At 36.4% G+C, this 14,703-nt stretch overlaps 1 protein-coding gene across 4 annotated transcripts in view; it reads right to left on the bottom strand.

Moving 5' to 3' along the window:
* The window catches only part of KIAA1958 (KIAA1958 ortholog), a 120,560-nt gene that overhangs the window by 56,724 nt on the left and 49,133 nt on the right, over positions 1-14,703 (bottom strand). For all 4 annotated transcript variants that reach the window (XM_074362009.1, XM_074362008.1, XM_074362007.1 and 1 more), the window contains exon 2: positions 8,638-9,826. In XM_074362009.1, coding sequence (XP_074218110.1) covers positions 8,638-9,802 — 1,165 coding nt within the window. In that variant the 5' untranslated portion in view covers positions 9,803-9,826. The remainder of the gene's footprint in view (positions 1-8,637; positions 9,827-14,703) is intronic.

Raw genomic sequence — 14,703 nt, 5'->3', positions numbered from 1 at the left:
AGTTAAATCCTCATCATTCATAACAAGGAACCTGCAGATATTTTCTGAAGTTCATAAATCAAGAGAAAAACCAAGAAACAGTATAAACAGTTTGTTCAGAATTCTGGAAGGAATGAAAATAGAAAGGCTCAAAAGAAGTTTCCTTTGAAGAGTGGGATTATGAGGTGATGAGAGCTGAGGTGAAACTGTTATTGTTCAGCAAAATTGATTGCCACATACATGTATAACCTTGATAAAAATAAAAAGCAATGAAAAAGGCAGTAAAATTACTGTTTTTATCTGAGAAAGCAATCCTATAGTTTCAAGGCGGTATTGAAGAATCAGCCTGATATGTGTATCACAACTGAAGTCAATAAACCAACTAAGATGCATCAATCATTAAGTCAGATTTACAGTTCTGATCACTGTTCTCATCTAAAATACAGCTTAAAATCACCTTGCAGCCACAGAAGCATAATTCATCATTTTTCTATGTTATATAAATTCTTCTTCTGGGTCTAATACACCCTTGAGAACACAAGCCATTAGTTACATAATGAGATCTAGATTGAAATAGAAGTTACTGCCGAGCCTAAACTACAGTGCATCACCTGTACTTGACCCATCCCTGCTGTGACCCAAGATGGTCAGGCAGCTGGATGTGTGAGGAGTGGGAGTGTGCTGCTTCTCTGAGGAAGACAGAAACAGGGATGACATCTGAAGTGAGGATTGCAGTACTCTGACACTGACTTGTCTGCCCAGAGGTTGTACATTATTTCACCTCCTCAGACCAAAAGGAATGAATATATAGGCTAGAAAATCAAGGTCAATGACTCTTCAATTCTGAACTGGCTCCTGGCTTCCCATAAGTCTTTGCCAAATCCAAATTCAATGAAAGAAAATTATCATTTTCTTCTTGCTGAGGATTACAGCAACTTGTTATTCTGCTGTATTTAGATACATTTTGCATATCTGGAAGTCTCAATTATATGTAAATAAACTTTAAATACAATAAAAAAAGTTTACTTCATTGGAATAATAGGAAAATGCCTTTATTTTAAAGAAATAAAAAGTCAGCTGGGAAGATTTGCTTGTGAAATATTGAGACAAATGGTATTTAAAAGGGAAGAGCAAGCACTGGGAAAAAGCTCATAAAACTGGTAACTTCCCAGAAAATTTTGCATTTGTACAAAACGCAATTAGCTTGATTTTCTATTTTTGCCTTTCAGAATACTAATAAACAATTATTTTTAATTCTTAAAGATAGATCACTAGTTGTCTGCAAAAATAAGCAATATTACAATTTTAATTTAACTAGGCTCATGTTATTTTTAGGTATGTAGAAATTGTCTCAAATAAATTATGATGTGGAACAGGATGCCTGCAGCCTTTTCACTTTTAATTTCCAGCGAAGAAAGACCTGCCTTTCATTTATCATAGTTCATTTTACCGCTTTTAGCCATATATCATCCTAGTCTCCATAAATATGTTATCTAAAGGCAGCCAATTTAGTCTTACAAAGTCTCTCACAGTTTAATAGCATCTTAGTTCAGGAAATATTTTAAACAGTTTTTTTAAAAAACTGAGGATGTTTTGAGAGGTCAAGAGTTGAGGTGTCTCTCTCCCACTAGAGCGTAGGCAGTATGAGAACAAGAGCCATGTTTGTGCCTTGTTCATTACTGTGTCTGCAGTACCCAACCCGAACTTGGCAATTTGAAGGCTCCCACTGGATTATCTGTTGAATAAATGGTCATGGCATGCTTCAGAACTCTTAACTGCTATTTTACCCTACACACAGAGAATTATGACTTTATTGTAGATATTTGGGTCCTGAAGACCTTCTGGTGTTGCCTAACTCAGGGCTGTGCCTTTGGACAGAGAATACAAGCACGGCAATAGAGATCCTAAGAGGCCAAACACTCAGAAGTTACCAAGGTCTGTACTTGCTAATTCCCAAAACATCTTCCTCTGTCTTCTTCTCTCTAATGCCTTTATTGCTGCCTCATTTGAGCACTTACTGCCATCTCCCATCTGGATTATTGCAATTATTTTTCCTGTAAAACAGTTCCACTTCCCCACTGCTATCAGTGTGATCTTCTAAGATAATGAACTGTGGCCCTTTGCTCCCTGCATACATTTTGACATCACATGCAAAGACTTTCACTCCCCACATGGACATATTTCAGCAGAAACTCCCTTAGGGAAGGGAGAGAAGGATTAGTGTGAGGAGAAGCTGTCTCTACCCCTCACCATCGTATGGGTTGTTTATACAGTTTGCAGAGCAAGAGAGCACACACTATAGGGCATACTGTATCTATCAATGGTCACTCATCAAGGGGATATCGTTTATTTTAACTCAAAATATAAACCTAGTGACAAAAAGAAAAGTATCTTATTTTTCATGCAAGTTTGAGGCCTCTCCAATGGGGAAGTACAGATGCACAAAGGATGGAATTCTCTCACACAGGAAGAGTGTTCAAAGTCACTGGGCGGCCAGAGGGAATAACAATGTGTCCTCTAATGTGGATCCTTCATTTCCTACATCACTGCTTCTCAAGCTTCAGTGTGCAAGCAAATCACCTGGAGAGCTTGCTAAAATGAAAATGCTGATTCTGTGCATCTGGGGTGAGGTCTGAGATTCTACAATTCTAATAAGCTCCTAAGTGATACTGGTCTATGGATGACATTTTAGTAGATGAATACATGTAGCTGCATAAAATCAGAATTTACTTGACTACTCAAAGAGTACCGAGCACAATCTAATAATGGCAGCAATGATGATGATAATGAAAATATTAATAACGGTAGAAACTATTTATTGAATGTTTATCATATGTCATGTACTCTCTTGAGTGCTTCCCCTAATAATTTGCATTTGGTCCTCAAACAATCCTGTGAGACAGACATCAGTATCACTTTACAAATAAGGAAACTGAGTCTCAGAGAAATGAAGTTACTTAGCTAAGGTCACAAGGCCAGCAGGAGGCAGGACTGGGAATCAACTTCGGCACGTCTGATTCCAGACTCCCCAGTGGCCAGGCTCTACCGTCTCAATGCCCAATGCTGCCTGCCATATCAACCTTCAGATGAGCACCCATTTATGATAAGGAGGGAAACGATGGTACAAAATGAGACTAAATTTTTACTTTGCCTGTCTTATCTTTCAGAATTTACATCTCAGGTCTTCCTGCAGGAAGGTACAGGAAAGGGTGTGGCTAAAAAAACAAATTTAGTCTTGATCCATCTTGTAAGAAGAGGCATATATTTCTTGTGGAAAAGGGAAATACATAAAATAATACAGGCATATATTTGTATATATACATATGCATATATAAACACACAAGCATATGCTTGTTCATACATATTTCTATCTCTTACACTAGAACATTGTTCTTGCATATCCTGTCTTTGAATGACATATAAACAACTCTTACCTGCCCACATAAAGAAAACTAAATGCTCAAAAACCCAACAACAACAACAAACCCACTCAACACAAACAGCAGTAGGTATCTCGGGTGTGCTACCCCTTTCAAGATTAGAAGCCAGAATGTCCTTGGAAGGATACTCCCACCTGGCCCCCACACTCAGCTGCGCGGTCTGTGTAGGACTGGTCTCAATGCTGTTTGTATGGTGAGAGCTTGATGCTTCAAAGACTGATTCGGGGCTTAGTGGGAAGGCTCGGACACAGGCTCTACCTACTGCTAGACCTGAATCTCAGCAACACTTGGCAACCACCTTGGGGACCATGCAAGGATCAAGTTATCTGCAGGTGAAGTTAACACAGAGAAAGCTAAGGTGAGAAATGGCAAGAAAGAAACTATAGACATCATTTGAATCCTGGATAAAAGCTTAAATGAAGATTTGTCTTTGGACTATAAAGAAATTAATTCTCTTTTAAAATTTAACTCAGATTTCTGACAAGAAACACCACTGTTTACGTGTGCCAACACAGATCAAATAACTAGAATATATAACTTAATTTTTATAAGCTCATCAAACTCAATTTTACATGTGTAGGTTTCAAAAAAGGTATCCTATTAAATGCTTTAGACTGCATCCCTCTTTTTCTCTGAATGCATTTTATTTTGTATAAAATATAATCAATTAGTAAAAACTTAGAAGAAAAAAGATACTGAAAAAGATACAGAAACAGAACTGAAAATCCAGAAATAGACCCAGTTACACACAAAAATGTGGTACATATATCAAAGTCAATGGAGAATGAGAATCAGTCAAAAAATGATTCTGGAATACTTGACTATCTGCAAAAATAATAAAGTGAGGTTCCCCCCTCAAATATAGTCTGATTGTAGAGTTAAAGGTAAAAAAAGAAAGAAGCCAGAAGGGGAGAAGAGAAGATAACCAAAAAGGAATCAGAGGAGAATATAGATAAATATTCACCTGATTCAAGACAGAGAAAGGAATTCCTAAGCAAAATACCAAAAGCAGAAAAGATGACAACTAACTACACAGATAGACAGGCAGAGGTTGAATGAACAGCCTTCATAAAAACTAAGAAAACGCATTCCTCAAAAAATCCCATCAACAAAATTAATTATACCAAAATTATTTCAATGTCAAAGTGGGAAATGTATTCCCAATATAGGTGGATATGTATTTCCAATATACATGACAAACTATTGAGTTAATATTTCAAATATATAAACAGCACATGAGTCTATTAGAAAAAGATGTATATTTTCAAGAGAAAAATATATATTACAAAATCTGGTAAGCAAAAGTTGATTGCTTGCTACAATAAAACTTCTAGGAAGAGAGCTGATTAATAAAACAGGTCCTTGCACAAAATCATAAAGGAAGCTTGTGTGTATGTGTATATATTTAAGAAATATACACATAAAAATCCAAATCACGATGCAATAAAAATTTAAATTTATAACAAATGCCCCAGATTTACGTAAAAACCTCTAAAATTAATGGAATTGAAACCACTGGGAGATAGTCAATAATTCTTCTATTAATATATACCCTCTTAACTCATTACTGTTTGCTAAGATTTACGTTGAGCAGTATGATAGGGTTGATGTGAAAATTAATCATTTTATCCATACCTTGTTAACATTTTATAACTTTTGAGTTTAGTTCTGAACAGAAATAAGAATGATTTCCTACTAGGGAGACAGAATTTAAATCGCACCAGTAAAACTAAACAAAATGGAACAATTTCTCTTTGTTTCTGGTTGACTCAGCAGTCATTTGTCAAATTATTTATTTTAAAAATGTTATTCAAAGACATGTAGTATTTCTACAATGATTTGATAAAGACTTAAGGTTACACAACATCCATTTTAAAAGCACCCAATTTTAGGGGGAAATGTATAGCTTAAGTGGTAGAGGACATGCTCAGCACACAACAGGTCCCAGGTTCAATCCCTAGTACCTCCCCCAAGCGGAAATCAGTGAAGAAACCTAATTATCTCCCCCTCAGAAAACAAACAAGTCAAAGTACTCAATTTTGCAAATATGCTTTAAACTATTAACTGCTTAAGGTTCATCTGTACATATGCATTCCTGTACATTTGAACATGCTGGATTCTCAATTTAAAAAAAAACCTATCTTTAAAATTAAGATAATCTACTATAAATAAATAAGCACAAATAAATAAAAATAAATAAAGCCTAGTTTGGGCTTTCTGGAACAAAGTTAAATTATAAGTTAACTGTGTATCACTTACAAAAGAAAACTCTCAATCAGATTTTTATTTGTCCCACTGATGCTTCCAGTCCAAATAGTGTTTCTCTAAAGCTAATAATATCTTACAATATAATGTCCTTCCATAGAACAATGAATCAAACCATCAGGATCATTCCTTAGGAAATTCCCATAACCAGTTAGTTCTTCGTACTGTTTTTCTTGAAGTTCCAACTTCAAGCCAAACCAATCCTCCTTGAGAGAGTAAGGCCAAATCACAGTTCATGACTGTATTTGTGATATGTTATCCTCAGCCATGCTGTTTTTTACATCTATCTTACGAAGCACAATTTCACTGACAGACGACAAAATCCTTAGAGAATATAATCTACACAACAATAAATAGATAAAAGTGATTTCTTTTTCACACAGGCTAGATTTCTTTTCCAAAATAATTTTTTAGAGTAAGATTTTCATATTTGGTTTAATAAAGAGCCTCAATGCCTCATTTACTACACATATACTAGTGGATAAACATCCACTAGGCAGATGCAAGAAAATCCAAGGATAGGCAAGGAAAGATATACAATACAAAGCGCAGTCTTACTAAGCTATACACTGGACCACTTTGCAAATTACATTTCTGAATTCTACCCTCAAATATAAATTAAGTGAGAATACAACAAACTCTGTCAGGCTAAGTCTTCTACGTTACCAAAAAAGGGGGAAGTATACAAATAAATAAACTAGATTTACAACTATTTAAGTGAAAAGGTACTACGTACATCCTATATGTATCAAAAGTCAGATTTCTCAGTACAAAGACTTTCACCAGCCTAACAAAGATAACACCGTGTCTAATGATGTGAAGATTAGCCAAAGACCATGTTGTGGTTAAGTGACTGTAGTAAAACTAGAAAGGAAGGAAGGGAAAGAGAGACAGTCCAGGGAATAAGATAAAATATTTACAAATCATATATTTAATAAAAGACATACAACCAGAATATATAAAGGACTCATAACTCACCATCAAAAGACAACATAATTAGAAAATGGGCAAAGGATCTGAATGGACTTTACTCAAAAGAAGACATACAAATGGCCAATAAGCACATTTAAAAAAAAATAGTCATTAGGGTGATGAAAATCAAAACTATGACAAGATACAACTTCACACACCCAACAGGGTAATTTTTTTTTTTTTTTTTTTACAGAAAATAACAAGTGTCAGTCAGCATGTGGGGAAATAGGAATCTTCTTAAATTGCTGGTGAAGTTGTAAAATGGTAAAACTACTTTGGAAAACAGTTTGGCAGCTCCTCAGAAAGTTAAACATAGAGTTACCATATGACCCAGCACTTCCACTTCTAGGTAGTTGCCCAAGTGAAATGAAAATATACATCCATACAAAAACTTGTACACAATTGTTATTAGCAGCATTATTTACCATAGCCCAAAAATGTTAACAACCTAAACGTCCATCAACTCATGAAAGGAAAAACAAACTATGGTATATGCATACAGTGAAATAATATTTGGCAATAAAAAGGAAAAAAAATGCTGATAGATGCTACAACATAGATTAACCTTAAAAAATTATGCTAAGTTCAAGAAAGCCATCACAAAAGGCCATATTACTATGATTCAATTTACATGAAATATGCAGAATATGCAAATCCATAGAGACAGAAAGTAGATTAGTGGTTGACAGGGGCTGGGAGGAGGTAAAGAGTGATTGCTAACAGGTATGGGGTTTCTTTCTGGGGTGATGAAAATGTTTTGAAATAAGACAGTCATGATGATTACATAACTCTGTGAATATACCAAAAAACAGTGAATTGCATACTTTATATGAACTAATTTTATGGTACATGAATTATAGCTCAATAAAGCTGGCATTTCAAGAAGAAAGAAAAACAAACTGAAAAGCATAATTTTGAATCAGGATATGAGTATCTTCATTGTATAGTTTATTAATAATACCATGACTGTCAGGAAAATCATAAATTGAAGATTTCCTTTGGGAATCTTAAGGCTGACACTAAAATTGGGAAAGCATGTTTGCAAAAGCAACTTAATTTCAAGAAATTCCAGGGTAAAAGCACAGGTTCCTCAGGCTTCTAGGAAGCTTTTCCCAAAATACAAGTTTATGAGAGGGATTAAAATGAAACCAAAATGTGCCACAAATTTCTGCTTTCTGTATAATACTCTGCATGTCTGGTTAGGCCTTCCAAGTTTCTACTTCTGGCCTATTAGATGTGAATCATGAACCCAAAAGTATGACACTCAAATCTCTTTATATAATAATAGCCCAGATTAAATAAATACTGAATGTTAGAATTACAGAACATTAGAATGTTAGAATTACAAATGGGGCCTCATGTAATTATTTCCATCTCCTCTAAATCCATTACAGTTAGGTCCGTGTATTCCAGAAATGCAAGTTACCTGATTCTTTTACATTTTGAGAGAAAAGATAAAATACTTCTTTCAGATATATTTGTTGCTTTTTACAAAAAAACTTGTTTTAAACTGCCACACCAGCTAAAATGAAGTGCTAAATTGGTTCAAATAAATAATACTGAAAAAGCATGACATCTATTGTCATTATATACCTAACCCAGCATCATTTCAGCTTCAAAACGGCAACCAAATACCCTGATACTGATAGGAGAGTGTTAATTTTTTTTTCAGAAATAATTTTACTATATGAAAATTCAGCTTAAAGATCAGATACAAACCTTAAACCTAGCCATTCAATATCAACAGCACAATGCTACAGCTGTCTTAGCCCTGAGGTACATCAACTGGACAGATGGCCTTAATTCAGGTAAATTTCCTTTACAGTATCACCTAGATGTAATATATTTCATTATTTCCATCTTTCTGAGAATAATAAAGGCCAGAATTCTAGCAAATTGAGCCAACAGTTCTATGAGTGCTGACGGCGCAGAATCCTCTGATGTATGTGAATGAGGGACTCTGTCACCTCATGTGCCATACCTGGTATGCACTGTGCTGTGGCCTCAGTGGTTATGGTTGGAGCGACTGGGGGCTGCTGCTGACTGGAGCTCACTTCTGGCTCTGTGTTAACTGAGGGAGAAAGGGCTACCTCACAGGAGGAGACCTGGCTGGGCAGATGGGACAGGAACTCTTCAGAAGCAACTTGCTCATCCTGTCCAGGTAGCTGCAGGGCAGACAAAGGGATGCTGATCTGTTTGTTAGGATGGGATGTGCTCACAGGCAACTGCATGGCCACCTGCTGGCTGGTGCCATGGGCACCAGTGGGTCCTCTGTTGGGTGAAGCCAGAGATACCCTGGCAGTCTTCTGGACGACTGGTCTGGACATCACACAGGGGGACACACCATGCGGGTCCAGCTCTGTGCTGATGACAGATGTTACATGGGGAATCAGCTTAGCAGAGCCTATACAGGAGGGACCTGCATGAGTCTGAGGCTTGGGTTTTGCCATCTGTGTCAACGACAGGGCTGGTCCATCTACCCCTCCGGTCAGCTCTGCATTTGCCACAATATAATAATCTTCAGGAATCTCTTGTTTGATTTTCTTAATGATGACATCATTGCTGCATTCGTCAATCATCTGAGACTGGGAGCTTGAATGGAGAGAAGATGGGACTATTCCAGGCCTTTTTCGAGCAATGCTTTGGGGCCTCTGGGTTTGGGGCTCAAAGTCACTATCCTCATCTGTAACAGAAGATTCACAAACCATGTCAAACAGGGTATTTTCATCTTCATATTCTTCAACAGCTTCATCCAGCTCAGATGGTTCACTGCAATAAGAGAAGTCACAAGAGTCTCTGGTCCGATTACAGTCTAGCTTCGTTTTCACTGGTCTCCCAGGGTACCTTTCAACAGGGCTAGTTTGTGTCTCAGAGGGCACTCCAATTATACTGGGACTATCAGAGTTAAAACTTCTGTTATCCTGGAAACAGACCCTTTCTTGGGAGCCAGCTCTGCAAGTAGCTGTCAGTGGCCAGTGATAAGCATGGCCGGCACTGCAGCCCCACATTGCTGTCAGGTTCCCATGGGAACCTTCTGAAAGCAAATGTTTCAGGTTTGGAATGAGGCTGCAAATGGTCCCATGGCTGTGGGCCCAGCTGACCAATTTGGATAGATTCTCAGATGAGGTATGAAGGCAATCCTCCATGTTACAGGATCAGCAGTGTCTTTCCTAAAGGGAAATAATCAAAATAAGAAGCCATTATTACCCAAGATACTTCCATATCTCAATCACTTCTACTTCCTTGAACTATGATCATGTGGCATAAAAAAGAAATGTACTTAAAAACTGTATCTAGTTAATATCACTGCATATGGGCAGGGATTAGAAGAGAATACAGGAAAAAAAGTAAAGACAGTTTATATTTTATGACTATGGGATTTGAGAAAATTTTTGTTTACTTCCTTTATTGTTATAATAGTGTCTACATAAGAAAAAAAAAAAGAGGTGAGATTTCTTTATAGTACATTTTACTTCCAAAGTCACAAAGAGAGAGGTTCAGTCAGCCCCGTAACAATCAAATGTGCATATTATTTGTTTTAACCAAGAGGATGAACTTCCAACTTCACCCTCTGCCATCATAAACTTCATTACTAGAGGCTGAGCCAACAAAGGTTTAAATCCATTCTAGGATGGACATTAAAGAAAGGAAGTCAATCCATTGTTGGGCATCAGAAAACAAATGACACTCCTGGGAGTCTAAGGAGAGAATGAGGGGCTAAATTTGGGAAGTAGGGAAGAAAAGTCTTTAAAAGGAAGAACAGATCAGGAGGAGAGCCACTTAGCGGCTCCCCACACAGGCAGGCTGAAGATCAGAAGCAAGGATGGGTAGACTAGGAGCCAGTACTTTAACCAAATCGTACGAACAGGCTTCCTACCTCCTTGCTGTCTAAAATTCCCAAAATATTGCCTTTTATCTCACATTTTAGAGGTTAAACATGTATTTGGTGTATTTTACCATCTAAGGTTCCTATACATCAAAGGATAACCAACTACCAAATAGGAACGAATCATTCTTTATTGGGCAGAGGTCAAAAACAATCACTTGTTATGGGTTCTTGATTGGGACAATGTGAGGACAACATGATGGGCAGAAAAAGTGAAAAAGGATATGCAGTCCATGTATGATTAAAAAGGTCCAGTAAGGCTCTGCCAAAAGGGAGATCCTGGAAAGAACTGGGGAGGGATGAATAAGGATCCTGACATGTGATTTAGTCTTCCCTGCTCATCTGCAGCTGTGAGTGACAAAAGGTGCCTTGCTTGTCTCCATGGCACCGCGTCAGCAGAGTTAGGTAAACTCAAATCCTTTAACATGTTATGAGGCCTCTGCGATGTGGCCATGACCATAGTCAACCTCCCAAGCCTCATTTTCTACTGGTGTGGCCTCTTCCCATATTTCTTGGGGTCTCCTCCTCTGTAAACAGTTCCTTACCCCTACTAGGTCTCTAAATAAACTCACTCTTTGGCTTGATAGGGAGCCTTCCCCTTTTTTTCACCTGGAAAACCCCTTCAAGACTGACCTCAGATCACCTAATGTTGAAGACTTCCCAGATACTCTTTCAGCCTCAGAGATTTTTGATTCCCTTCCTGTACCTCCATCATCTCAAGGAACTTTGCCTTGCTGTACTGTTAACACTGACATTCTTATCTATCTCTCAGACCTCACTGAGGATTACCTGAGGATAGAGACTATAATTTTTCATCCATCAATGAGGACCTACTTGGGGATACAGAAATTAATAAGACATGGTTTTACTCTTGAGATCTTATAATCTACCACTGGTGCTGAATAAATGAATGAAGAGTGAATGAATGAATATATATATATATGTATTAGCAGCACTATCAACACTAAGGCCCTCAGATAAAAAACATGAAAATTCCTCCTATGACTTTTATTGTAATCGTTCAAGGGATTAGAGGATTTTCTCCTCAATAGTGTAACCAAAACACAGCTGTCTTGTGTATGTAGGAGAGTAATACATGAGTAACCAGATTTTATGAAGCAGCACAATAAATCAAAAGAACAGTGACTGGTGTGGGAGTCAGGAACTTCAAACTTTTGTCCTGGAACTGATGTGTGTGGCCTCAGACAAGTCACTAATCATCTTTAAGCCTAAAATGACAGAGCTATATGATCTTTATGTTTCCTGACTTCATACTCTAGAAATTCAGGGACTTATTTCATTTATATTCCTTTCATATGATTTTAAAGTAGAAATGCAGATAAAAGAGAACTTTTTTTTTTTTAATGTTTTGGTTTCTAAGCTTTCTTAACATATCTGTTTAATTGGTGTGGCATAGGCTGCTTTTTGCCTACCGACGGTCCATTCTTTCTTATTCATTACAGAGTCCCAATCTGTTGGGGCAGCAACACACTCACCCAAAACATCTCTCTTAGCTTCCTTTGAAATGGGAAATCTCATATGACACAGTTCTGGCAAATAATATGTAAATGGAAATCACTGCACAGGGCTTCTGCAAAAGCCCTTTGAAACTCAGACTTGTCAGTTTTTGCCTTTTTCCTTTTGTCCTTCTTTTCTTCCTGCCTGGAACAAGAACATGATGGCTGGACCTTCAGAGGCCATCTTGGGAGCATGAAATCAGGACATAAGGATAGCCAGAGGAGCCTGGTGACATCGTGGAGCCAGTGTATCAGCCCTGAACTGCCCAGGATTCCTTGTTACATAAGGGAAAGATAAACCCCTGATCTTGCTTAAGCCACTGTTGTTAGAGTATTTGATTTCATATAGCTGAACTCAACTACTAACTGGTACACAAAAAATAATACATTCATCTCTGGTTTTTGAACTCTTGGAGTAGAATCCTTCATTTTTTCTGCACTATACTCCAGTACAATTATTTCTCTGATTAGATTCTACAAATAAATTTTTGGGAGGTCTATAATTCTGTCATAATGCTTATAACTGTTCTCATTTTTATCATCATAAAAATGCAATTAATATAAACATATTATGAATCATCTAAATCTTATACCTAAGTATTGCCTTGTAACTTTAGTGCCCCTTTGCTTTTGTATCTATACTCACATTAGTGCCCATAATCATCTAAAGTGTTATCACTCAACTTCCAATTTGTCAGGAAACCTGTTCATGCTGTTTTCTTTTTAACAGATATGAATATAAAACTACTCTTTTGCATTGATAATATTCAAATGAAAGGCATTGTGATCTGATATCATGAAAATGGCATATGTGATGGTGTAGCAATATACCTCTTTGTCATAGCCTAATGAGAAAATTAAAAGGAGTTGAAACAAATGATATACACTCATAGAAAGGAGATCATATACGCTATGGCACAATATTTGAATGAAGACACTGTAGCAGTTCAAATTGTAAAAACATGGCAGAATTAAAAAAAAACCCACAAAACTGTGTAAGCCTGCAGAACTCAAAAGTACTTATTGTCCAGGCAAAAAAGCTACTATACAGTAGTAAAATACTACCTTTGCTGAAGACCCCAGAGCCACAAAAAATTTTTAATTAAAATAAATAAAGGACAAAATGGATAAAATTTTAAATTTTATTAAAAGCTTATCCACTTAATTCTATAATAATCACCATCCTTTAAGAATCAACAGTTAGTAATCACTTTTATTATACTCTGAAATTCACTAGCAATCTCAGGAAGAGGCTCTTAAACTTTTCCTGAATACATAAAAATGAAAACATTTTTTCCAGTGTTACTATTAATCTGTTTCAACCAGACAACCAATGTTAACTAGTAGTTATGAGAGTGTAATTAGCTGATATTTAAAGTACTTAAATGGACTGAGTCCAAGCTGATAAGGAAGAGCTATCAATATACTGCAATACATTCTAATTTTAATGCAAAACAGAATCAACGACAAGACAATCAAGGTATTTTCAAACTGGTGGAGTAAGTACAGCTAACCCTTGAATGATGCGGGTTTGAACTGCACAGGTCCACTTATATGCTGGTATTTTTCAACAGTAAATACTACAGTACTACACAGTCAGTGGTTGGTTGAATCTATGGATGCGGAGGAACCATGGATACACAGGGCCTATGATAAATCATACACAGATTAACCCCCTCGTTGTTCAAGAGTCAATGTAATTTCTAGAATTTACTGATTTCCTTCAGCAGTCTGATGATTAGCTCTATGCTAAAAAATAATGCTTCTTATGCATTTCCAAGAACAGGAAAATAACTTCAGATAGTATCTTCCCACATCTGATATGGGCAATGACTGGATTAGACAACCAGCTTTACAAAGTTACTGTGGGACGCTTCATTAAAAATTGTGAGTCATGCCCAGCAGAGTTTAGGTTAAGTATGAGATCTGATTTTCCTAAATTGGTAAACAAAGCTATAAAGTTGTTTTATAATATAACAATATAATTATTATATATTACACATAAAGCTATAATAATATACTATAACTATGTTAACTTAGTCAAGCAGACATTTTATATGTTAATATTTATACTGTTAAAAGTCAAAATCAGAAACACATTAAACACAGAATCAGACTTTCTACCATTAAATGTAACATTGATCATTAGGTTTCAGAACAAGAATATAAAACTTATTACAGCTAATATTCACTGAACAATTATTGTTTGCCAGGCACTATTGCAGAACTCGATATACCAATAATCCTAATTATATCAACAATCCTAAAAAGTTAGGTAAATTATTATCCTCATTTTACTTGGACAAAGTAATGATGGACCCAGAATTGGGACTTCAGTCTTATTTCAGAGCCTGTGCTCTTAACATCCTACAGAGCCACCAGCAGTATACTAATAGAAAGACACTGTCTCAAGTCTGGCTCCCTATCACATTAATGTTGTTAATTTGAACTTACATTAGTTTAACAGTTTTACTTTAGTTGAATCTGTACGTCTGCTTTGGTCTACAGCTATTTTAGAACTACAATCCGCACAAATTTTATGTATAAAACACACTGAAATAATATTATGATAAAAATAACTTAACCCAGCACTGGGTATAAAGAAGGTCCATTAAAATATTTTTCTTTCAGAAGTTTGAGAAAA

Source organism: Camelus bactrianus, chromosome 4 (genome assembly GCF_048773025.1).
Source record: "Camelus bactrianus isolate YW-2024 breed Bactrian camel chromosome 4, ASM4877302v1, whole genome shotgun sequence".
Classification (NCBI taxonomy): domain Eukaryota; kingdom Metazoa; phylum Chordata; class Mammalia; order Artiodactyla; family Camelidae; genus Camelus; species Camelus bactrianus.
Note: the sequence above shows the minus strand (reverse complement) of the source record. Positions and strands in the feature narration are given on the sequence as shown.